At 41.0% G+C, this 23,767-nt stretch overlaps 1 protein-coding gene across 1 annotated transcript; it reads left to right on the top strand.

Annotated features, from left to right (window-relative positions):
* The first annotated feature begins 740 nt into the window (after positions 1-740).
* Positions 741-22,601, top strand: mxd1 (MAX dimerization protein 1). Its single transcript, XM_034090597.2, has 7 exons — positions 741-1,638; positions 2,251-2,342; positions 2,638-2,645; positions 12,437-12,466; positions 16,999-17,113; positions 17,329-17,485; positions 18,749-22,601. Exons 1-7 carry the CDS (start codon positions 1,572-1,574, stop codon positions 18,943-18,945), a joined length of 666 nt encoding a protein of 221 aa, XP_033946488.1. The 5' UTR covers positions 741-1,571; the 3' UTR covers positions 18,946-22,601.
* Positions 22,602-23,767: the final 1,166 nt, after the last annotated feature.

The following is a 23,767-nucleotide window of genomic DNA, read 5'->3' as shown; positions in this document are numbered from 1 at the left end:
TTAATTTTCTAACAACAACATTTAGCTATTGTACATTTTGATTATAACATGGTGTAGTGTGAATGAATATCTAAATGCAGCTAATTCTACACTTAAAGACTTGGGTATGCGTGTGTTGCTTGCTTGTGTGTTTGTCAAGTTGTCACCACATTTAACCTAATTTTTATGTTTTTCTACAAGCCTACGCTATGGAGTGGTGTGCAATCCATGTATTACATTTAGTCCTGGAGAACGCAGTATGCAGCAGAATATCCTATCCCAAGTCGTCGTTAGTGTAGTAGGTCCAGTATTTATATTGTTCCTGCTTTAAATAAGGACATCCGTCTGATTTTAAAGCAGACTTTTGGCTGATATCACTTTTCACTAGGCGTTGCGCCTGCGCGAATATGTGATAGGACATTGAGAGTCCAATAATAAAAGAACATGTGATTCCGGCCAACCACTGAGTACGAAATTAGACAAACAACATCATGGCAACCAATCCTCGCCGTACACCGCGAACCAGCATGGCAGAGAGGCGTGTCGCCTGTCATTGAGCGGCTGTTGTCACTTCAGCTCGTGGGCATTGCAACCAATAGCATACAAGTTTACCAGCAAACAACCAATCACAGGATCCGACTGTTGAATGCAGAAACTGTCACCATCTTGGCTCAACGCCGTGTGCTTTTGCTAATGTGAATTCGAACCAAAATGGCGGAACAAGAGCCCCAGTGGCAGTTGGTGACGAGGCGTTGGTGATTGACGGCATACATATCCAGTAGGAGCTTGACTGGTTATGTCCAGTAGCCAATCGTATCGCAGTACACGGGAGCTTTGTGGTGAAGTCGGCTACAGTAGTTAACTGACGTCCAGATCAACAAGCCACTATTTTGGAAGGCAGTTTTGATAAACACTCACTGTTCCTCAGTTGATGTCAGTCAGCTATCTGCGATTCCAGAGAGACTTATCAGCGATAAACCAGCACAGAACTAACCAGCCACATAGCCCTGAACCGATAAGGTAGAAGACTTCGTTGGTTGAACTTTTCAAGACAACTAGCTCGTGTTTTTTTATCAATTTTTACACCAACTGACGGCCAACGGTCGTTTTTTTTTGATTAATCTTTTACATCAACCGAGCTAGCAGTTTTTTTATCGTGTTAACGTTAGCTCATTTTTGTTTCGACAAAAAGGAACAATACTCGGTTTTATTTGTATAAGTCAAGCTATCCGTTTTGTCAACAAGCTATTTTTTTCATCGAAGAACTACAAAATCAACGATATTAATCACTTTGCTTGAAAAAAGGGCTAAAAGTGTTAGCGTTGACAGGCACCTAACACTAAACCCTTGAACCGTTTAAACAGTCATTAAAAAGAGCCTGTCTTTTAACTGAATGGTGCTGATTTTAGTACATTTAACTTGAACATAACAGCGTTTGGCTCTAGGAGTAACTGCCTTTTTTTTTTAAAAAGAAATAACTAGAACAGCCACCAGGGTGTAAAAAGGCGAGCATTGGTAGAACCTGAGGCAAGTTGTGTACATCCAAGGAATCCCTCATCGGATTGTTACATTAATATCAGTGTTATTGGAAAATGGCGGCGATCGGAATGGTGCAGATGTTGATCGAAGCAGCCGAGTATCTTGAGCGCAGGGAACGAGGTAACGTGTATTGTTTTCTACAATCTATGTTGTGTACCAGATCAATTACAATCACACCCCTCCCCCTCAATCATGCTAATGTATGCAAGCTATTTTAAATCCTGTTGCAGGCAGCCCTTTATTTCTTTTTACATCCAAGTAATCGGAGCCATGCATTCATAATGCAATGAATTTTGCACATCAATCAATTATCAATATTCTGACATTTTTGGGAAATATTGCAAGCACAAAAAACACGTGCATTTGCCTTTTTTTGATGAATGAGAAGCATATTGTGCAGGTGTAGATAGATGTGCAGGGAGACATTGTTTTCATGGAGGCCCCTCCTTTCCCTCTGTTGTGGTTTGGTTGTGGGGTTTATTCCAGTTCAAGATGACATCATTGTCCAGGCTGAGGAGAGAAAATACTGTCTAAAGATACTGCATGAAATCCATCCATTGCATGCTGCATTTAATCCCAAGACATTGCTACTGAATTCTCATTAGGTTTAAGATTAAATGTGGCACATTTTGCAGTACTACTGTTGTCGGTTTGGCATATTTTCACTGTGGCTATATTTTGCATTGCCATATATATGGACACGTGACAACTATGTTGTTTATTTGCTTGCAGAAGCTGAACACGGCTATGCCTCCATGCCACCCTTCATCAGCAGCGGAGAGACGGAAAGCTTGAAAAGGAAAAGCAAAAGCAAGAAAACACAAGTAGCAGGTAAAGGCATATCAGCTCCTCATTGCCAGAAAACATGTTATATCATTATTCACCTCTGCATTAAGGCGCTTATACTAGCCCCTCTGCAAGTGTGTCCCCACTGAGTGCAGCAAGATTGATGTTTCCTGATTTGCTGTGTGTGCCAATTTAAATAATTTTTTTGGTTTCTGCTATTAGAAATGTGTCAACCCATAGTCATATGAAATTCTAATCGCTACAAATTGTGCTTGACATAACAGAAAAAGGTCCTCTGGTAAACAAGACATGACTTCATGTAAGCCACGCAAGTCTTTTAGGTTAAGGCCCCCCTTGTCCTCTTCAAGCATTTGACTGACCGCAGCAAACATCAGTCTGGCTTAAAGCAAAGGGCCACCACTGTAAAGGCAAACTGGGTCAGTCAAGGTGACTGCAGAAGGACATGTCAGTGAAGGAACACGTCCAGTCAATGGACACGTTCTGCACAAAAACAGAATTCCATCAATCAATCAGATCGGGCAGATTTATGTTTCGCCACACCCCAAAGATCAATGTGCTCCCGGGAGTAGATTGCAATTATGAAAGTGCAGCACTGGTGGAACCATATTCTAAACAACCTTAAAGTGTGTTATTAAAGCTGCCTCAAAAAAATATACATTTTCCTAAAATGGTGGAACATGTTGATCTCAGCAGTTCAAATATAGAAATGTCCTGCTACTTCTGCTTACAGAACAAGACATTTGATCATATCCCTTTGGACTTTGAGAAAGTGGGATGAAAATTTTCCACTATTTTCTGACATTTTGTAGACAAAACCATGATTATTATGAAAAATGATGGTCAAATGTGTCATTAATAATCCTCAATTGCAACCCTAGTTTTTATCCACACGTGTTTTTGCACTTGAGACTCCCTAAATGAAAACACCAGAAGGAAACAACTAATGATGCCACAACAGAAAGATTTATGCTTGATTTATGTTGGAAAAGTTGTCCTTTTTTATTTTAGATATAAATAATATTTCTAAAGTCTGAACAGTGACATTAGGGGACTTGCTCCAACAGCAGGCATACATGACCACCCACTATTGAAATTCAAATTCAAAACCTTTATTTATCCAGGTAAAATCCCATTGAGATCAATGATCTCTTTTTCAAGGGAGACCTGCAAATACTATACTATAGCATGCCTTACTTCTTTTTTTTAAACACCTTCCAGTGTGTCGAGAGGCATTTGATTGATGCATGTACAATAAATGCAATGATGTACTCGAGTTACAGAAGAGCAAAGTGGCAGCTAGCTCACTTAATGCAGGTTAGCCCATTAAGGTTGATTGTCAGTCTCGGGTTTTGAACCCACAGCAGGTATGTTGGTATGAAGGCACACCCTCCATCATCCAGGCCAGTCCTGGAAATGAATGCGGAACACATGACCTGAAGCATATTAATATGTTTATATACAGAACTCTTACCTATCTAACCCTAACGTTCAGTACGTCCACATTTTGTTTTAACTTCTGCAACAGAACGAAAGGCCCACTTCCTGTTTTGATGCTGACATTTGGTTGTTAAACAACATCGTTATGGGGAAATGCAAGTTTGCGTCCAAATGGTTGGAAGATAAGGAGGAAGGACAATCAATACTGTATATAGTCAATGTGAGGTAAAGTGTGTCGCCAAGGTAACCGGTTATAAACTCCAAGTTAAAAATGTATGGAAAGGGTCTTAAAAAAAGCTCTTAAAGGGTATTACATTTGACTTCAGGATTCCTGCATATACCCTGTCTATGCTATTTTATAATATTTATACTAGTGTTTAGACTTAAAATGACAATAATATTGATTATAACTGTTCATTTTCCGACAATACATTTTCCTACAGAATTAGCTATCGCCACAGGCCTAGACAAAACTGCTTTCATCCATTTAAGTTTGTTCAAATAATGGAAACACCGTGAATGTCTTCAAGGACCGACGTGCATACAGCGATGTCCTCGTTTGAACCGTCCTGTCCCTATCGGCGGTGGCTGACATTCAGAGGTGTTGGATGACATGTTTGTTCCGTGTGTCTAATGTACAGAGCACATGATGTGAACTATGTTTATAGGTCTGTTACCCCTCATAACCCAATGCACAGAATATCCAGCTATAAAACCCACTGATCTAAAGTTACACCGCTGCAGACATTTGAGTGTTCAATACTTCATTGGTGAATTATCAATTAATATTTCTTCAGTCTGTACAAGTTTTAAGGGAAATAGCTTCCATCATTTCCCAGATTCCAACGTGACACCTTTAATTCTTTTTATTTTTTATAACGGTAAAAAAAACAACAACAATATAATAAAAACAGAGAATCTCACATTAGAAAAATTGATTTATTTTAAATGAATGATTAGATTATCGACGCGTCGCGTCGAAAGGAGCCAGTTGAGGTGGTTCGGGCACCTAGTAAGGATGCCACCTGGGCGCCTCCCTAGGGAGGTGTTCCAGGCACGTCCAGCTGGGAAGAGACCAAGGACCAGGTGGAGGGATTATATCTCTTCGCTGGCCTGGGAGCGCCTTGGGATCCCCCAGTCAGAGCTGGTTGATGTGGCCAGGGAAAGGATAGTTTGGGGCTCTCTGCTGGAACTGCTACCCCCGCGACCCGACCACGGATAAGCGGGAGAAGATGGATGGATGGATGGGATTATCAAAATAGTTGCAGATGGAATGCATTACGCTCTAGTCAACTGCCAAACTCTGGTTAAAGAAATCTATTAATCAATTAATTTCCTGCATTTATCGAATTAGTTTACTAGATTAGCAGGAAGTCATTGTCATTCATTGACTGTACACATTTACATGTAAAATATTGCTCTGTTCTCTTAATGTACGTAAATATATATTTATATCAAACATTTTAGATTTAACAAGATGTTCAAAAAATACAGAAACCAACACAAACATGGCTACGAGTAGGGCTGCTCAATTAATTGTATTTTAATCGCAATTACGATGTTGACTTGCAACGATTACGAAACACAACGTAATCGAAATAAAACGAATTATACTTAAAGTTCAAGGTAATCAACTGTTAAAAACATACTGTTCAAATGTTTTCAATAAATTGATGTTTTCAAATAAATAGGATAATCGTTTTTAATAATCGTGATATCAATTATTGACCCAAATAATGGAGATTATAATTGTTGCCATAATCGAGCAGCCCTAACGAGTACCGGCCCCCTTCCTACCCAATATAAACAAAAAGAAGACCTTACTCAAAAGGATGAGGTTTTAAAAAAGTAAAATCTAAGACTACATAAACCAACAGCAACATACGATAACGACAAGCAATGTTAACAATCCTTGCTCATCAGATTACTAATAGTCATTTTATTTTAATATAGAATCTGATATAGGCGTGGTAAAGAGTCTGATAGGGTTGCCGAATCTTAAGAAATCTGCAATATTAACGAAACAGTCTGATCTTTTTGAGTGGGCTGCAGCGATACATTTCCATAAACCATTTTGTGACGCAATTCCTGGCAATGCCTTCTGAAAACCTCTTGAATGTTTCTTCAATGAGCAATACTGGAAGTAGGATTCCTTAATAAGCACATTTACAGATCTAATGGGAAGGACCGCTCTTTGCAAGGAACTAGGTGTCACTGAATATTTGGTTTAGCCTGTTGACAGGGGTTAGTCGGTTGGGCTTGGCTTGGCGGTGATACACCTCTATTGTTCTTTCGTATCCACCACTAAAAGATGCAGGGTGTGAAGTACAGCAGGAACACACCTGCCTCCAGCTCAGGACATGTCTTAAACATGCTTAGCAGGCAAAACATTTGTAGACAACGCCTAGAGAACAACATGTAAAGTAGACTACGAGCTGCTGAAGGTCTGTCCTCCTGCCATAAAACCTTTTTAGGCCTACCAGCACTTTGACCATTTTATTTATTAACTACAAGGTTATGTTAAGCAACCAGCTGCTCATCTGTGAGCACTACTATATTACTATAAAAGGGCTTCAGAAGTCATCAATAAGAGTCTTTGCTCAGCCTTGATGATTCGATATGGTGTGATGTTGGAGCCTGATCATTAATAAGCAGACCTGCACTATGACTGAACGCATTTTGCTCTCCAGGGGGAGGGGGGATTTCTGCCAGACAAGACTATTAATTGAGCAGGCGTGATAAGTTATTTTGTTGCTTTTAAGACTTGAAATGTAGGGCAGGCACTTATATATGTGAAGCCACTCAACACAGTACATTGAAGCTCCTCCAGTTTCTGTTGTTTAACCATGGCGTGGATTCATGAGTGGTGGGGAGGGAAGTCGCTGTGATTCTGGTCTGTATGTGTGTCAGTAGTACCGACTCCCCCTTCCCCTCATCTCTCTCTCCCACTTGTGTTTTTTTCTCTCTCTCCTCACCTCCTCCACCCCTCTTGTTTCTTTAGTTTCTGCTCTATTCTCACTCTTGGCAGGCAGTGGAAACCACCAGCTCCTCCATTAAATGGATGGAGAGTCCTCCCCCACCCTACACAAACACACTGGTAACTACAGTGCACTATGGAAATCATACTGTGATCTTTCCCTCCTTGTGACCTGGCAAATCAAATCTTTCCATGCTCTCCACCCGGTGTTGTTGTTCAGGATGATTGTGGTTTACTTGGGCGAGGCTTCAGAAATGAAAATACAGGTTAAAGGTGGATTCATGTCGTAGACCGAGCACGAGTGAATCATCTAGATGCAATTCAGTTTTCCATCCAGTATAATCTTAAACTCTCCATGAAGGACGCCCTAAGAGATTACAGCCTATGTGTTAGTCTTTGTCCAGGGAATTGTATTAAAAGATGGGTTAAAGGTTTAGACTATATTCAGACATTATTATTACAGTATTATTCAGAAATCGATACGGTTTAAATCGGATATTCCAATTTAGGCCCTAATCGATGTAGAGTTTTGTAGTTTAAACATGGGCGGCCATGGTTCAGGGGGACAGTTGAGCGGATTTCCACCAATCTATTCTAAAGGTTGGCAATTTGATATTCAGGCCCTTGGGTCAACATGTTGAAGTGCAAGATACTGAATCCCAAATGGCTCCCAATGGCTCGGCCAACGGTGTCTAAACGCATGTGGATGTCGGTCTCCTGAAGAGCAGGTGGCATCTTGTATATTAGGGAGGCGTGTGGCGCAGTGGTATTCCGAGTTGGTGTTCGGATCAGGGGAGCACAGGTTCAAACCCCACTGCAGTCAGCATGTCGTTGTGTCCCTGAGACACTTCATCCCAAATTGCTCCTGTGGGGATTGCCCACAGTATTGAGTATATAAGTCGCTTTGAATAAAAGCAACAAGTGACATGTAATGTAATGTATGGCATCATCTGCCTTCAGGGTATTAAGCAGTTGGTAGTTGTACAGCTGCAAAAGCTCTCCAAGTGCTCACAATGACCAGAAAAGCATTGTATGAATGCAGCCTATTTACTATTTACATGTGAGATATGTTTTATTCTTAGTTCAGGATCCTTCTTTGGACATGTATACAGCGTATTTGAAATTCTGCATCTCAGTTGAGGTTTTTACTTTTGACCAATTCAGTATTACAAATGGATTCTCCCATAACGTCACCCATTGGTTTCTGAAGTGCCGTTGTGAAGCTCAAGATGGGCGGCTCTGGGTGTTAGCATCTTGGCAGAAACCGCCTTACCCTTTACTGATCTATAAATGGCCATTGTTGTTGGAGCCAAGCCCTTTTTATAATGCGAGACTTCCAGCCTTAATATAATTAAAATGTGTGAGTTTTAACATAAATAATCTTCCAATTATGCAAATGCTGTGACATTAGGATCCAGGAGCCGTTTCACAATGCTTTGAGAGGTGTTACTTCTCTTAGTTGACGTATAAGGTCTCAGGAACCAGGGTACCCAGTTTCGTAGTCTTGTCCATCACTTTGTACAAGTGCATTGCTCCATAGTGGAATGTGGTTGCATTACTAAGAAGAGGAAGTAAGCAAATAATGACAGTCAAATAATTTCCTCTTATTTAAAGTAAGGCCAACTGCAAATGTATTATCCAAAATGTTCGTGCATTTTCACAGTTTACAAACCCACTTCCTGATTCAAGTTTGACTTACCGTACTTTTAGTTTATTTGTGTAGATTCAGTTTCTTGTGCAATGAGGTATTACTAGCTAGGCTAAGCTACTAGCTAGACTAGAGTGATATGTAATTAGAGCAATCTATAAATAAATCCACATTAGACAACTCATAATTACTCAGTATTACTCAATATCAGCTGCTGTCATGTCATGGATGCGAACGTTGGAGGTGTAGCCGGTTAGGGCAGGCGGTGGGAGTTGTCCCTGAGTCTGAATCTAGCCTGAATAACTGGGATCATTTCTCTGCAGCAATGTTATGTCACCAGCGGCTGTCTGCCCGGCGCAGGAATGCTCTCTGGCCGGAGGGGGCGACTGACAGAGAGCAGCCAAAGCTGAAACAAGATAATACCCGCACACACACACACACACACACACACACACACATGATCATTGCTGATCAGAGGATAGGGGACTACAGTATTTGCAAGCTTAGTCTAGACATAGAAAAACACTTTAATCTGTTTTTAGTGGTACAATTTAGTCTTTTGGAAAAATGACCCTGCCGTTATCTGTCTTTTATTGACTCCAGGTCCAACACTTTTTTTCTTTTACCAGTGCAAAGCTCTGTGACGTGTTGAAGTGAATATATAGCAGATTAAATCAACAGGAATGTGGTCCATTATTACAATTGAATAACATGGAAGACAAACTAAACATTTTCTCTCTTTAAAGCCACCAGACTCCAATGGCAGGGATAGTCGTTTTACTTCCCAGATCATAACACAACACAACATAAACTACATCTAAGTAATCAACACCTAACCTTACCAAAGAGCTGTGATTGCAAAGTCTGTGTAAATCTTTCCACTGTTCCAACAATCAACAACTCTGGTTTGAGAGTGTACAGTATATAGATTGAATAAGTAACCAATATAAAAAAGATTACTAACCCTGCTTTTGGTGCATGTGTTAATGAGAAACACCAGGGAGAAAAGCAAACCTTCCTATACATTCTATTTTGGTTGAAAGTGGTATGAGTGAGTGAGAGTCCTGTGAGTGAGAGCCCTGTGAGTGAGAGCGCTGTGAGGATCAGGGCGGTGACCGTGTGTAGCCCAGCTGAGCTGAAGGTGCAGAGGCTATTTTTGGACTTACTGTAGGGCAGCGTTTCTCAAAGTGTGGGGCGCGCCCCACTGGTGGGACACAGAGATGTGATTGGTGGGTCACGAAAAAGAAAAAGAAAAATATTTTTTTTTGTTTTTTCCACACTGGTGGAATATCAAAACAACGGGCCGCCCGGGGTGCAAAACGCATCAATGAAAGCGACCCTCTACCACACAAAGCAACACCTGTAGATAACCCAATTTGTGTTCTTTGAAATTGAAAAGGATATTGCATTGTGTTTGTTAATTTCGTTGCAGTTGTATGTCTTAAGTGTAATTTGGCATGCTTTTATTTTGAAGGCGAGTTTACGCTGTTGACAGTTGTTGTTGCTATGGAAACAAGAAACGTTTCACAGCGGGCGGAACTTGTAAGTCCGCGATAATAAAGCCCACCCATTTAGAGGGAAGATATGATTGGTCATTTGACATTACTCTCTCGTTCAGTTACTATAGCTGGCCCTCTGTGAATTCATAGCTGGACGTCCAATCAGCTCCTGTCTTCACAGACTCGCAGAGAGGAGCTTCTTTCATTTAACCCTTCACATTCAAACAGAAACTGAATAGGCAGAGTCAAAGGATTATTTCTTTGGAAATGTTATTTTAAATACAATTTAATCAAGTTATTTTGGTAAAACTATTGACAAATATTACTAAAAACATATTTAAAAAAAATATATAAAGAAAAATATAATTTTTTTTAATGTTTTTAAATATTATTTTGTAGAATATCTTAGGCCCTCAGAGACAGGCTCGCCACTGGTAAAAATCTCTCATACACACATGTGAAAGGCTCTCACAGACACACACAACAGCGTTGCAGTCGGGAAGAAAAGCAATGTGGAGCGAGAGAGCAAGAGAGCAAGAGAGAGAGCACACCTTTATCTATTTAATAAAGTTGTAAAAAATAAAGTAAGAAATCATTCCAATGTGTACTATAGGACAGTAAAAAGTTTAAAAGGGGAGGGATTAGTCAAATATGCATAAATAAAAAATAAAGAATGCTAACTAGGTAACATAAGATAAGAATAAACGAGTTTAAATGATTTGTTGTGATCATATTCTAAAGATGTTTGGATTAATGAAAAGTATACAGCTCCTTTTCATCTGAGTGTTGAGAGCTGTATCCATAAATTCATGTTGGGCTCAAAGTAGGGCTGCTCGATTAGGCAAAAATCATAATCTCGATTATTTGGGTCAAAAATTGATATCACGATTATTAAAAACGATTAACCATTTACTTTGAAAAACATCAATTTATTGAAGAAAATAATATTTGAAAAGTATGTTTTTAACAGTTGATTACCCTGAACTTTAAGTATAATTCAACTGAAAAACCTATTTAAAAAAATAATAAAATCGTTTTATTTCGATTATGTTGTTTTCATAATCGTTGCAAGCCAAAATCGTAATTGCAATTGAAATACGATTAATTGAGCAGCCCTAGCTCAAAGTGCACCAGATTGATGCATTTAACTTCAACATTTAAAAAAAATCTTCCTGGGGGTGCATGCCCCGGACCCTGCCTAGAGGATGAGGATGTGACGTCCACCACCAAATAAAGCAGGTTAAAATAATTAAATTGCATACATTTTATTTTAGTAAACATTGAAAACGGGTCCCACAGACCCAAACAGCACACAAAGGTTAAAGGTAAGCATATGATAATGTTAAAATGTGCTAAATATATACACTGCAAAAAAAGAGGAGTAAAAGTAGCTCACAACTTGTTTTATTTTTTTAAATAAAAAGGTTGGAGACCCCTTTTATAGAATGATACATTTGACAATTGTAAGCTTGGCCTACCATTTTATTGGAGCGATGAGGAACAGGTGGGGCTTGAAAAGGCCCCCCTGTTCAAAGTGGGGAATGACAGAAAAAGTTTGAGAACCACTGCTGTAGGGTGAGGGGATCACGAGGTCAGGCGGAGATAGAGGAGGGTTCAGGCATGCTGATCTTGGCCTCATGCCCAACTCCTAGGGCTGCTCGATTATTTTGGTCAATAATTGATATCACGATTATTAAATACCATTATTATGTCCATTTATTGAACTTTAAAACAAATGCAAATAATAATTTGAACAGTATATTTTTAACTGTTGATTACCCTGAACGTATAATTCAACTGAAAAACCAACACAAAAATAAATGATATATTTAAATTTAAATAAATAATATCAAAATAATAAATACCAATAAACAAGATCAACACTTCCACAAGCTACTAAACATATATAAATATAATAATAAACAACCTAGCAAAGCAAAATAATCGTTTTTTTCGATTATGTTGTTTTCGTAATTGTGGCAGGCCAAAATCGTAATTGCGATTAAAATACGATTAATTGCACAGCCCTACCAACCCCCGCAACCCGCTACCCTTTTACACTTCATTCCAAAAACTACTTCTAACCCCATTTCTGCACGCTCTCTCGGTGAGTGTGTCGCTTTAACACTGCAATGCAGGAGTCATGCTGGCCACTCGCACACCTCCATCTCAGTTTACCTTCAGCACTGTGTCTTCCCCCACCCCCACCTCTCCCAGTACTACATGCACAGTGGATAATCAGCCAATATAGAGGGCTCAGTCCCTGGCTTCTGTTTCTAGTTACTGTTACTATGTTTACCAGGGGGCCTCTCCACCAGAGTCCTTAAATAAACCTTCATAGAACAAGCCTTCGAGCATCCGAATATCCAGCTTTTTTATTTTTTTCTCTAGAATCTCATTTTGTCGGTAGTTCTGACTGCTCATAAACTCCCACACAGCCTTTTCTCTGTCTCCCACTCTCCTGCAGAAAGACCTTGGTCTGCATTGGTGGCTCACAATGAGAAAACCTGTTTAAACAGTGTTTTAATCAAGTGTGTTTTATCTCCGCAGGTCTACGCACAATGAAATGGAAAAGAACAGGTATGTAGAAGTGATCTCATCTCTGTGTGCATATTTGTGAATTGTGGAAAGTGTCTGTTGAATCATTGGAACATTGAAATGATTTCCATGTAATCAGATTAAAGAATCTCTGTTCAATCTGGAGGAAGGATTTACACACGATGAATGTAAATGTTCTAGATAATCAGGGTATTATTCAATTCAAGGCTTTATTGTCACGTGCACATTAGCTACAGTGTTGATATGGTAATGAACAACTTAGGTCACAGGCTCCTCCAACAGTGCAACATTGATATAAGACATAGAACAAATAAAACAGATTACATATTAAAAAGATGCATGAAAAGGCTACTAAGTTATTGTTGAAAGACAATTCAAAAATAAAAAAGCCTGAAATGGAAAATAGGAAAGACTTAACATGTTCTATTGAAAAGGAAATTTAATTATAAAATATGATTTTAAATACATAAATTATAAAGATATTATTGTATCTTTTCATTTTTTTCATTCTTTCATTTTATGTTTGAACATTTCCTCCTTTCAATTTGGCATCTTATTCGGGATTAAGATATATTGCTTTTCCATATTAAATAAAATAGCCTGATTAGTACTAAAATAGAAATATTATTTAATATAATTGTTCCTTTCTGATTTAAATGAATATGCTATCAGTTGGTAAACAGCATACCTACTCAAAGCATGCTGATGTTAGCATTAAGCTAAAGGCACTGCATGTCCAAAGCTATCCGTATACTACTGCTATAAAACACCAAATGAATACTTTTAATATAAAACTCTTTTGCTGAGATAATACCACAGGCTGTGAGGTTGAAATGAATCCAAAAAATAAGCCTGCTGTTCCTCAGGCCTTATTGTTGATTCAGTGCTTCCATCCGGCCTGTGCTAGCTGATCCAAAGCAGCGGCCTGAATAATGTATCGCACCGAGGCCTGTGTCTGGGGTTTATCCCTCTGCATGTGTGGAACACCTCGGGCCCAGCAGTCAGTCAGGGTAACGACCACAGCCCGGCGTACCACTCTTAAGAACATTCATAGCCTTTAGCCACTTTCTCCCACCACTCGCTTGATGATAGAGAGCCGTGTTGGGCGGATAGAGAATGAGTCACGGAGGCTAGCGAAACCAGAGGAGTGCAATAAGACCCCTCACACCGTGCGTGCAGTGCAATCAAGTAAGATGCAGCACAGGAGGGAGGGTGTGTGTGTGTGTGTGTGTGTGTGTGTGTGTGTGTGTGTGTGGTGTGTGTGTGTGTGTGTGTGTGTGTGTGTGTGTGTGTGGTGTGTGTGTGTGTGTGTGTGTGTGTGTGTGTGTGTGTGTGTGTGTGTGTGTGTGTGTGTGTGTGTGTGTGTGTGTGTGTGTGTGTGTGTGTGTGTGTGGGGTCTTAAAAAGTATTAAAAGTTGATAATTTAGTGAAAATGAAGGCTATTAAACGGCATTTTCCAAGGTATTAAGAAGGTCCACAGCAACGATAACATGAAACACCCTTTAATTGACTGAAACGACATGTCGGGGAAACCCCCTCAAGGCGGCCCCATGCATAGCACGTCGTCAAATGCTGCTTCTTATTTTAAGTTGCGTTGCCTTGCTCCGCTCTGTGGGGGGGAAGAGTCTGTCGATGGGGATCAAAGCTGTCCGGTCCCACATGCTAAGTGCTAGCCAGAAAGCCGTGGCGTTTAAGTCCCGACTCTCCCGATGGCCAATCCGTGCCTCCCCTGACTGCACGTCGCTGACACACACCGATGCAGTGCACACTCTCTGCACGGAGGAGCAGCGAAGTCCGGGCGATGCTGCTCCTAGGAAGAGACACATGTTCACTAAGCAGAACTATATCCGGTCACAGAGATCTGATATTTTAAAGTAAGGTCAACACATATCGACCCTAAATATAGTCTATATTAAGAACGAGAAAAGTCTTAACATATATATCGTTTTTTGTAAACATATGACAAATGTGCGAGGGTGATGACGTCAGAGCATCGTCCTCTGTGCCGGGCTTAGCCCCGGACAGCCCCAGCCCAATTTAACCCCTGGGTATTTGTTACATAGCATTTCCATGTTATGTAACAGCAATGTTCATGCCCTTTGGACTCAGCTGAGGAGTTGCTTCCAGCCGAACACTGCTTTGTATGTGCGTGTGTGTTTTTAAAAAGGGAAAAGGCCCGAGCTGGGATTGTATGTATGTGTGTTTCCTCTGCACAGTCAAATCACTCTTCCCTCTTACCATGTGTTTTACCTACCTATAAACCTGAGAAGTTATAAAGAAATATGTATACGAGCATTCAAAGCAAAGACTCCTAATCAGGATTGCCCTGCAGCACACTATAAATGAATAGCTCATCCTGCAGGCTCTTAGTTGCCAACACATTTTTAGCACTCTCAAGAGTCTGACGTACAAACACGCCCACTCACTCGGGCACACACACACTCAGCTGAGGCTGGAGGTGTGTGTTGTATAACATCGGGGTCAACTGGTCGCCAACACCCACCAGACCGAAGCAACTGCCAGCTCAGAAAGGCTGCAGGAAGAAATGTAAATGTGAGCCGTGTTAGAGGACGGCGGACATTAATAATGAGCTCTGATCTGAGAATATGTCACTGCTGATAATTGGATTTCAGCACATTTTACAGAGCACTTTCACGCTGTTACTCAAATGTCCTACGTAGCAACAGTATGTGGTTATGTTACGAAGCTTCAGAAACACTCAGGAGAGCGTCAGCAGTGCAGGAAACCTCACATGGGCAAACGTTTTACTCACTGCCTCCTTTATGAATAAGGAACTCTAGCATTTGAATCAAAAAGCAGAGGGACTGAAACACATGCACAGTGGCTCTGATTAAATACAAATGCCTCATTGAAGGCCTGCAACTAACGATTAGTTTCATTATTGACTAAGCTGTTGATTTTATAGTTTGATTCATTCATAGTTTTGGCCTAACATTGGAGGAAATAGTTAAATGTCCAAGTTCCTCAAAGTCCATCGTGTTGTCCCCACTTTGAACTGGTAGAAAATGTAGAAAAGCAGGAAATAAAAATAAACAGCATTATCACACAAATGGGTGTTATCTTCCTCCAGAAATGTTAGGTTGTATTTACTTTGATAGGGTCCTAAAATAATAATAATAATAAAAAAACACATTTTCGAAAAAAGAAGATACTCATTTGATATCTTAGCTCAGTGGTTCTCAAACGGTTTTCAGTAATGTACCCCCTTTGAAAAAAAATTCAGCCAAGTACCCCCTGATCAGCGCAAACACAATTTGTTAGGGACAAAATGCCTATATAAAGAGGCACAGCACAGCGCTGCACCATCAGTGTCTGATTTATTAAAACAACAACATTTTAACTGAGAAACACTTAAATGCTACATTTCATCACTAAATTCATGGCAAACCAATTTTAACATCAAGCAATAACACTGAGACGACATTAGCTGCATTGAACTGATCTTTTTAATAAGTTGTACAATGTAGAGAAACATGGGCTTGAGCTTCACTGAGGACCTTTGTCATTCTGACAGCGAGGCAACTGCAGTTATTACACTTTGTGTTTTAAAATATGTGAAACTCTGTTCATATAAAACCCACACTGCTCAAACTTCGTTACTTTTCCTAAAATTGGTATATCTATTTATTTATTTTGGGGCGTGGGGAATGAAGAGAAACAAATATGAGCATTTTATGAGCATGGGATTTTGACCCCTCATAAACATATGCATAATGCTGCTATACTTTGCGGCCACACGCCGTTGCCAAGCAACGCTTATTGTTTAGGTCCTTTGATAAGCAGACAGTCATATCATTAGCTAGAACTAGCTAGATCTGATAGATTTGGACATAAACGGGAGTGAAGTCTAACCGGACGAGAGAGAGGGATCAGATCAGCTGCTGCTGACGGAGAACACGCAGCTCTGCATGATCACAGCTCCCCCGCTGTGACGGATCGTTGAGCGGAGCAAAGTACACTAAGAGTTAGACCTAACACACTTAGCTAGTTTATCTACTAGTTTAACTAGCTAAACTAGTTATAAATATGTTTATTCTTTACTGTCGGGTCACTTCTTACAGGTTCAGCGGGCTGTCAGGAGAGGGAGAGATCAACCCGTTTATTTTTCCATTTATTATCCAGAGTTTCTGTAAACTTTTGAATAAAGTATTTAATCTACTATTAGTAGTTTGTTTAAATGCATTACTTACGTTTTTTTTTCATTAACATAAAATAAATCTCACGTACCCCCTGCAGTACTCCAACGTACCCCTAGGGGTCTGCGTACCCCCATTTGAGAACCACTGGCTTAGTGGGACTAGTTAAATACATTCAGATGATTCTCTGTCGATACAATACAACTAAGAAAACGCCAGCAATGAAAGCATGAGATGTGGTTTAAGGCTCCAAAGAATGTTCTTCATTGATTGACAAACTACTCTTTCCATGGCTAAGAATGAACTTGCCTGCTCAGCTTCAGCTGCTTGTGTGTATCTGACGGTAAATAAATCAATAATCATGTTTCCCTCTTTGTTTCTTCTCTCCTGTTCCAGACGGGCAAATCTACGGCTCTGTTTGGAGCGCTTGAAATCCCTCGTTCCCTTAGGAAAGGATGCCAACAGGCACACCACCCTCAGCCTGCTGATGAAGGCCAGAGAACATATCAAGGTGTGGGGCTTTAAAAGTGTCATGATGTGTAATAATGCAGAGGGTAAAAAGCACAGGTAGGTTGATCGGTGCATCTCTAACTAGAAGACATCTACTGAAGACTAGAGGGCAATCTGTGAAGTGCTGTTTCGGGAAGGAAGGTGGATTGTTTTGGATGTGATGAGGGTTACTTTAGGGGTTGGGTTTTGACCGCTGTGTTGTTCTGCTCCCTGCAGAGGTTGGAGGAGAGCGACAGGAGAGCGCAGCACACGATGGATCAGCTGCAGAGGGAGAGGAGGCACCTGAGGAGACGCCTCGAACAGCTGGGGGTGGAAAGGACCCGCATGGACAGCACCGGCTCCACCCAGTCCGACAAGTCCGACTCTGACCAAGGTACACACACACACACACACACACACACGCACACACACACACACACACACACACACATAACACACACACTACTTTGCCTGAGAGAAGAGATAAAGAGGGGGAATCCAGATGAAGACAGGGTTGCTTTCACAGATATTTAGGATATGCAAATATCAGCTGCCCTGACTGTACGCAGCACCACGCCTTGTTTATTCAGGAAAGATTCAAGTAGTAATTAAGGTTAGGCGATGGGTCAAAACTTTCCAACTGACACCATCAGCCAACAACCAGTGCATCGTAAAACACTTCATTCAAACTTGACGGAAACAAAATAAAACTCGCCCTAACTTTACTAGTCTTTAAAAAAGTTCTAACAATCACCAACTCTGGATTTGGTTGAAACAAACCATTAATTAACAGTTTTAGTTTGGAGTTGAAGTAACTCTCATTTTAAACAGATACACTGTTTCCCCCAGCTGTCTCTCTCTGCATTAAATTAACAATATAATGATGAAAAAAGACAGGAATTAGCTTTTTACCAACTTTCAAACCTAAAGAGATAATTTATCATGTTTGTTTTTTGGTATAAATAATCTAATTTCACTTGATACTGATATCATAACATACATATTGTTTTCGGGGCTTTACAGTCTGTACGGATCAACAAGACATGAATGACAGCATAGATAATCCAAATGACATGGTGTGACACTGACATAATACCAATGTCATACCAAAGCTTTACCATTACATCGGCATGTGTCCCCTCTGTGGAAAGACATTCTGAAAGTTTCAGGAGAAAAAATGCTCTCACTTTTTGTCCTGATCCATTTCTATGTAGCCTTTTATTTATCCAGGTAAAAATCCCATTGAGATCAACGATCTCTTTTACAGGGGAGACCTGCCGATATAAAAACCTGTCTGAAAATGAGCTGATCAGATTTTGGCCATTTTATGATGTCATAACGATTTTTGGTCTTGTGTAGCCATTAGCCAATCAGCAACCAAGGTAACTCCCCCCCCCACCCCCACCAGCACCATTGTGTTCTTTTTAACCAAATATCTCTCAGAGGGGCGTGGGGAGGTGCTCCTTATTTTCATCTAAAGTAACACTTTTGAAACAGGGCTGAAACAGAGGGGATTATGGGTAATGCTGCAATGATCTGTTTGGTGTTTGGAGCCAAACACTTCAGAGACATGTTCTGTGTATATCTGAGAGCTGTGATATATTGATGAAACAGTATAATAGGGCACCTTTAACCGTGTTGTGTCTCCTGTGAGCAGAGGACCTGGATGTGGACGTGGAGGGGACGGACTACCTGCTGGGGGACCTGGAGTGGAGCACCAGCAGCGTGAGCGACTCGGGGGACGAGCGGGGGAGTCTGCGCAGCAGCTGCAGCGACGAGGGCTACTCCAGTGCCTGCCTGCTGCGCCTGCAGGACACTCAGGAGATCGCCACGCAGCTGGCCTGCAGCCTATAGGCGCCAAGCCCCGCCTCCTCCTCCCCCCTCAGCCAATCCCGTCCCAGGATGCCTCACCACTCCCTAAATACGATCTGAGACCCCCCCAGCCCCCTTACTTTGACCTCCATCCAACACCTTTTAGACACACCCACCCATCGTCAGCGGTCAGTCATTAAGGTGTCTCCCGCTCTGCACCAATCAAACGAGTGGGATTTTAAAGACACTCCAACCCCCCCGTCACTCCGTCCATCCGTCAGAAACACAACTTTCAGCCAGAGAATGTTACTACACAATGCCCCACTGCCTCTTTTCTATGCCTCAAGAGACATGGGAAGCACTTATGAGATTTCACACACACACACACACACACACACACACACACACACACACACACACACACACACACACCCCTCCATCGCTCCTGGTTGTCCCGTCCTTCCAAAGGTGTGACACTGACATGATGCAGGGCTTTTTTCTGCCCCGTCATGGTACTTTTGCACTTACAGCAAAAACAGTTTCATCTTTTTTGCAAATGCTGTCTCTTAAAAACTTGAAGGAGCCCCCCCCCCCCCCCCCCCCCCCACCACCACCACTACAGTAATGTTACAAGATGAGCTGAGCGTTATTATTGTTTCTGGCCTACACTAAAGCTGCCTGTGTGAGGTGTGACTTGGGGCCGCCAGCAATACGTCGCTTAGCACGCACCCAGGCATCGGCAGGCTCCTAACGTTATGATTTTCTGTCCACACCTGCCAGGTTAGAGAGTACAAAAACGTAAAAAAAAAAACTTTGTGCGGCATGAGATTGTGAAAGTGAGGGTTTATGGGATGGGTTTTTAATGTTGTTCTCCCTCTCTCTGGTGACTGTTGCGTTTTCACAGCATCCTTTTATCGTAATGTGTGTTTGTCACGTTTTGAGGGGGGTCACTAGCCGGTTTGGAAACTTTTTTAAAACGCCAGCCACCGGGGCCCGATGCCGGTTACATGTTGGCAGGTGCTGGCGCATTTTAGTACACGACTTCCTCTTGTTCTTCACTGCCCCGTTCAGCAGGCGTTAACAGGAAGATCTACTGAGAGAACATTCCATGTGTGGAGAGGACAGACAGGCAGGCGAGATTATTTTCACGAGTGGATGTTCCTGCCATTTATTTATGAAGGAGCCCAGATTGTCTCTCCTTCGCCTTGCCTTCATAGCTATTTATTGTTTCTGCAAAAAAAAAATGTTAATGTAAATAGTTTACAGAAATATCTCTATGTCTATCAACAAATGTATTTATTAGATATACTAAATATATAGATGAATATATAGAAATATATTTAATTAGTCATTCTACTTGTGAGAGTTTCCGATGTGTAGTGTTGTTTGCACAGCCTAGTCAATCCTTAGAGTATTTAGAATCGTCTCTTGTGCCTCGAGGCTTTTGTTCACAATTCGGCACGGTGCTCATAGGAAATGAAATGTTTTTCTTTGTGATTGGTCATAATTTTTTCGCTGTTTTCAAAAAGCCAACTCGCCCTTTTTAAACGGGGGGGGTATAAAATGACAAAAAAACTTGAATAATTTATTAAAAAATTGACTTTTTAAAAAAAAGTATAAAAGAGAGATGAGCTGGTGGCCAGGGTGAGCGTGGAGATGATTCTTCTGGCAAGAGCTGCGCTATCTCCGTGCCGAGGAACCCACAAACGAACACGGCCGCCTCGTGAGAATGTAGCGCCTTTTTTGTTCGGTTCAAAAATCATCACGGGCAGCAAAGGGGAGGGTCTTCTGAATGTAAATGTCCTCTAACCCTGCAGTGTAGCAGCCCGACGCCAAAGGAACCTCCATCCCACATCCACCCACCGCTCACAAGTCTCATGGAAAGCATGAATAGGTTTAGGATTGTTTAGTGTTTTGAGTGTGGAATGCTGCTTATTTTAATATTCGTTTTGTTGTCAAATTGGAAACCTTTTCAAACGGAGAGGAGCGATGTAGCCGCGTTACGAGGAGAGCTAAAGCGGAGACGTAACGGGGCATAAAGTGTGAGTGAGTGGGCAGTTGTGTTCACTGAAATGCCATCTGTCAGTGTGTGTATGTGTAAACAGTATGTGTGAGTGTGTGTGTGTCGTCGCTGTCTTCAGAGAGACGTTTTTAGGGGTGGTAGAGGGTGGGTGGTTTTAAAATTATATTGTAAGGCTTCGTCTCAGTTTGCTAGTCAAATGCAAAACAAATCCACTTCATGTATTTACCTAAAGCATTAATGTCTGTTGAAGGGAGTCTCCTGTTTCCATCCATCTCTGTGTGTGTGTGTGTGTGTGTGTGTGTGTGTGTGTGTGTGTGTGTGTGTGTGTGTGTGTGTGTGTGTGTGTGTGTGTGTGTGTGTGTGTGTGTGTGTGTGTGTGTGTGTGTGTGTGTGTGAAATGCTTGATTTTATGACAAACCCTTTTAACATTTAACCAGTTGCAGTTTGGCGATATCAACAATTCCTTTTCCAAAATCAAACATATCCAAAATGTAATTCTGTCTGTAAAAAATAACTGCATTTCATTTATTGCTATTTAATTCGTTTTTCTAGCTTTCACCATTGACTTATTTTCAAACTCAATGACAGATTTATCTATTATTCATCTTTGACTATAATTCAACATATCTATGATGTTATTTTGGCTAGTTGCCATTCTAATAAGGATATCTGCAACCCAATTCTCACAAGTGGAGATGTTGTAGATATCTTAATTTATAAATATCTCATGTTCTGACTAGTCCAAATGTTCTTAGATATCTAGAAATATATATTTCAGATATAATACAAGTCTTACTAGTAAAGTAATTATATATTTGTAAGATTACACACCTAAAATACAAAATGTAACTACAACTACTAATTTGTTACTATTCAGAATTTAATTAAATACAAAATAAATATTCAAAATGCTGTTGAATATTTCTGAAAATGAACTATTTATTTTTCAACATGGGGAAATTCAATTGTAGCTATCTTATCAATTACTACGTGTGAAAATGTACTTGACATCTGTGTCAAAGATACTCTTTAATTTACAATTCAAACTAGTAGTAACTAAATCACTGCTAGCCAGCTCTACTGTTTACATTTGAAAGGGTATGCCACACAAGAACATGTAACCCCCCCCCTCACCCTTCCTCCCCCTCTGAAAGACCCGGTGCTCTCAGCCTCAGGACGCAGGCGTGGAGTCTTTAAAGAACAACACTTTAAGATGTGTACTAAGCATCAGGAGAAACTCGTGTATATTTGATATTGTCTGTTGTTGCACATTTAATGTCCCTGCATACAAAGTGGCTGAATGCCTTAAAACACGACCGAACAGAAGTATGTATGAGTGTATATGATATATTTATATCGACGTGTATCACAAGGGTCATTCCTTTCATTGTCTCAGGCGTGGTGCTTTCATGCAACACACACCGTGTCATAGCTCCATGGACATCGTTGCCGCCTGCCGCCTTTCTCAAAGGTCGAATGTCTGTTTGTTGAACAATAAGGAGGGCGTTTTGTGCACCTACTTTTTAAGAATTGGATCATTTGGACGCTGTCTTCTAAAGAAAACACTTACAATGTTGGGGAAATAACCTTTTAAAGTGAGTTGTGGAGCATCAATTTGTATTTGCCATTGATATTAAAGGAATAAAACATTGGAAACCCTTGTTTACCTACCTAACACCTTGTTGTCTTTATTTGTCCTTCACCTACAAAGTGTCACAAAGACAAATTCACCAACAGACTCCAAATGGACACGTGACTGCAACAGATGAACAGAAGGGAAAACATAAGACATAAAATACAGTATAACCAGGGAGATACAGATGATTACAAAGGCACACAATAAGACCTCTCAAAGAGACACACAATAAGACCTCTCAAAGAGACACACGATGACTATTAAAGCTAGGTAAGAATGGAGAAACCAGCTTGCATGCGCTAGAATTTGAAAATACACAACCTAAAGAAATCTGCCCCTTCCTTCAGAGCCTGTGCTTCAGACTTCCTCACAGAGCCCCTCCTCCAACACACACGAACGCGCACATGACCAATGAGGGCACGAGATAAGTTTGTGCCCAGATGGAAGGCTGACAGGCAGGTCGGCCATCCAGTTACTTTAGCCGGGCCGGCTCAGATGATTGGTCGAGCTTTTTACAGCGCCACGGCTTCCACTGATGACATTTTTTTAAGTATTTATTGTCAAAGCATTTCATGTATTCATTGCTATCGGGATGTTAAGAGCAATATAACAAAAAGTGAAGACTCAACACAAACTACAAACAGACACAACACAACTTTAAAATGACGTGAAATAACGACAAAAAGACTACACATAGACAGAAAACATCCATGGAGTCTGAGTGTCCTCCTCCTCAGCTCGTCCTTTCTCTCCAATAATCCCCCTAAAACAGACGCCTGTACAGTGATTGCTCTCTAAAAGCAAATGAAGGTTTGTAACAGAGGAGCCCCCCCCCCCCAGATTCTCACACACTGAATATCGTTCACCACAGATTAAACAAGGCCTCTATGGGGGCTCAAAACCCGCCAGACCTCCAGTGTTTCTCAGTAATCCCATGTTTGTCTGATCACAGCCACTCACTGCTGCTCAATAACACACACACACACACACACACACACACACACACACACACACACACACACACACATAGCCATAGAAGGAGAAGGAAGAGGCGGTTGAGCATCTCGCAAAAGCATCCCTTCTGGAGCTTTCTGAGGGGGAGGGGAGCCACAGGAAAACGATTTTTCACGTGGTGGGGAGTGCTCCAATACCTTTTTAATATACTGTGGGTTTTGCCTGAGGCCTAAGCTCTAACATGTGCAATG

This window comes from Pseudochaenichthys georgianus, chromosome 9 (genome assembly GCF_902827115.2).
Source record: "Pseudochaenichthys georgianus chromosome 9, fPseGeo1.2, whole genome shotgun sequence".
NCBI lineage: Eukaryota > Metazoa > Chordata > Actinopteri > Perciformes > Channichthyidae > Pseudochaenichthys > Pseudochaenichthys georgianus.
This window is presented reverse-complemented; position numbering and strand designations above follow the sequence as displayed.

Excerpts from the sequence above, each read along its gene's own strand:
- mxd1 (XM_034090597.2), top strand. The coding sequence starts at position 1,572 with ATGGCGGCGATCGGAATGGTGCAGATGTTGATCGAAGCAGCCGAGTAT. Across the intron at positions 1,639-2,250 it reads TCTTGAGCGCAGGGAACGAG|AAGCTGAACACGGCTATGCC; the intron begins GTAACGTGTATT and ends ATTTGCTTGCAG. Across the intron at positions 17,486-18,748 it reads CAAGTCCGACTCTGACCAAG|AGGACCTGGATGTGGACGTG; the intron begins GTACACACACAC and ends TCCTGTGAGCAG.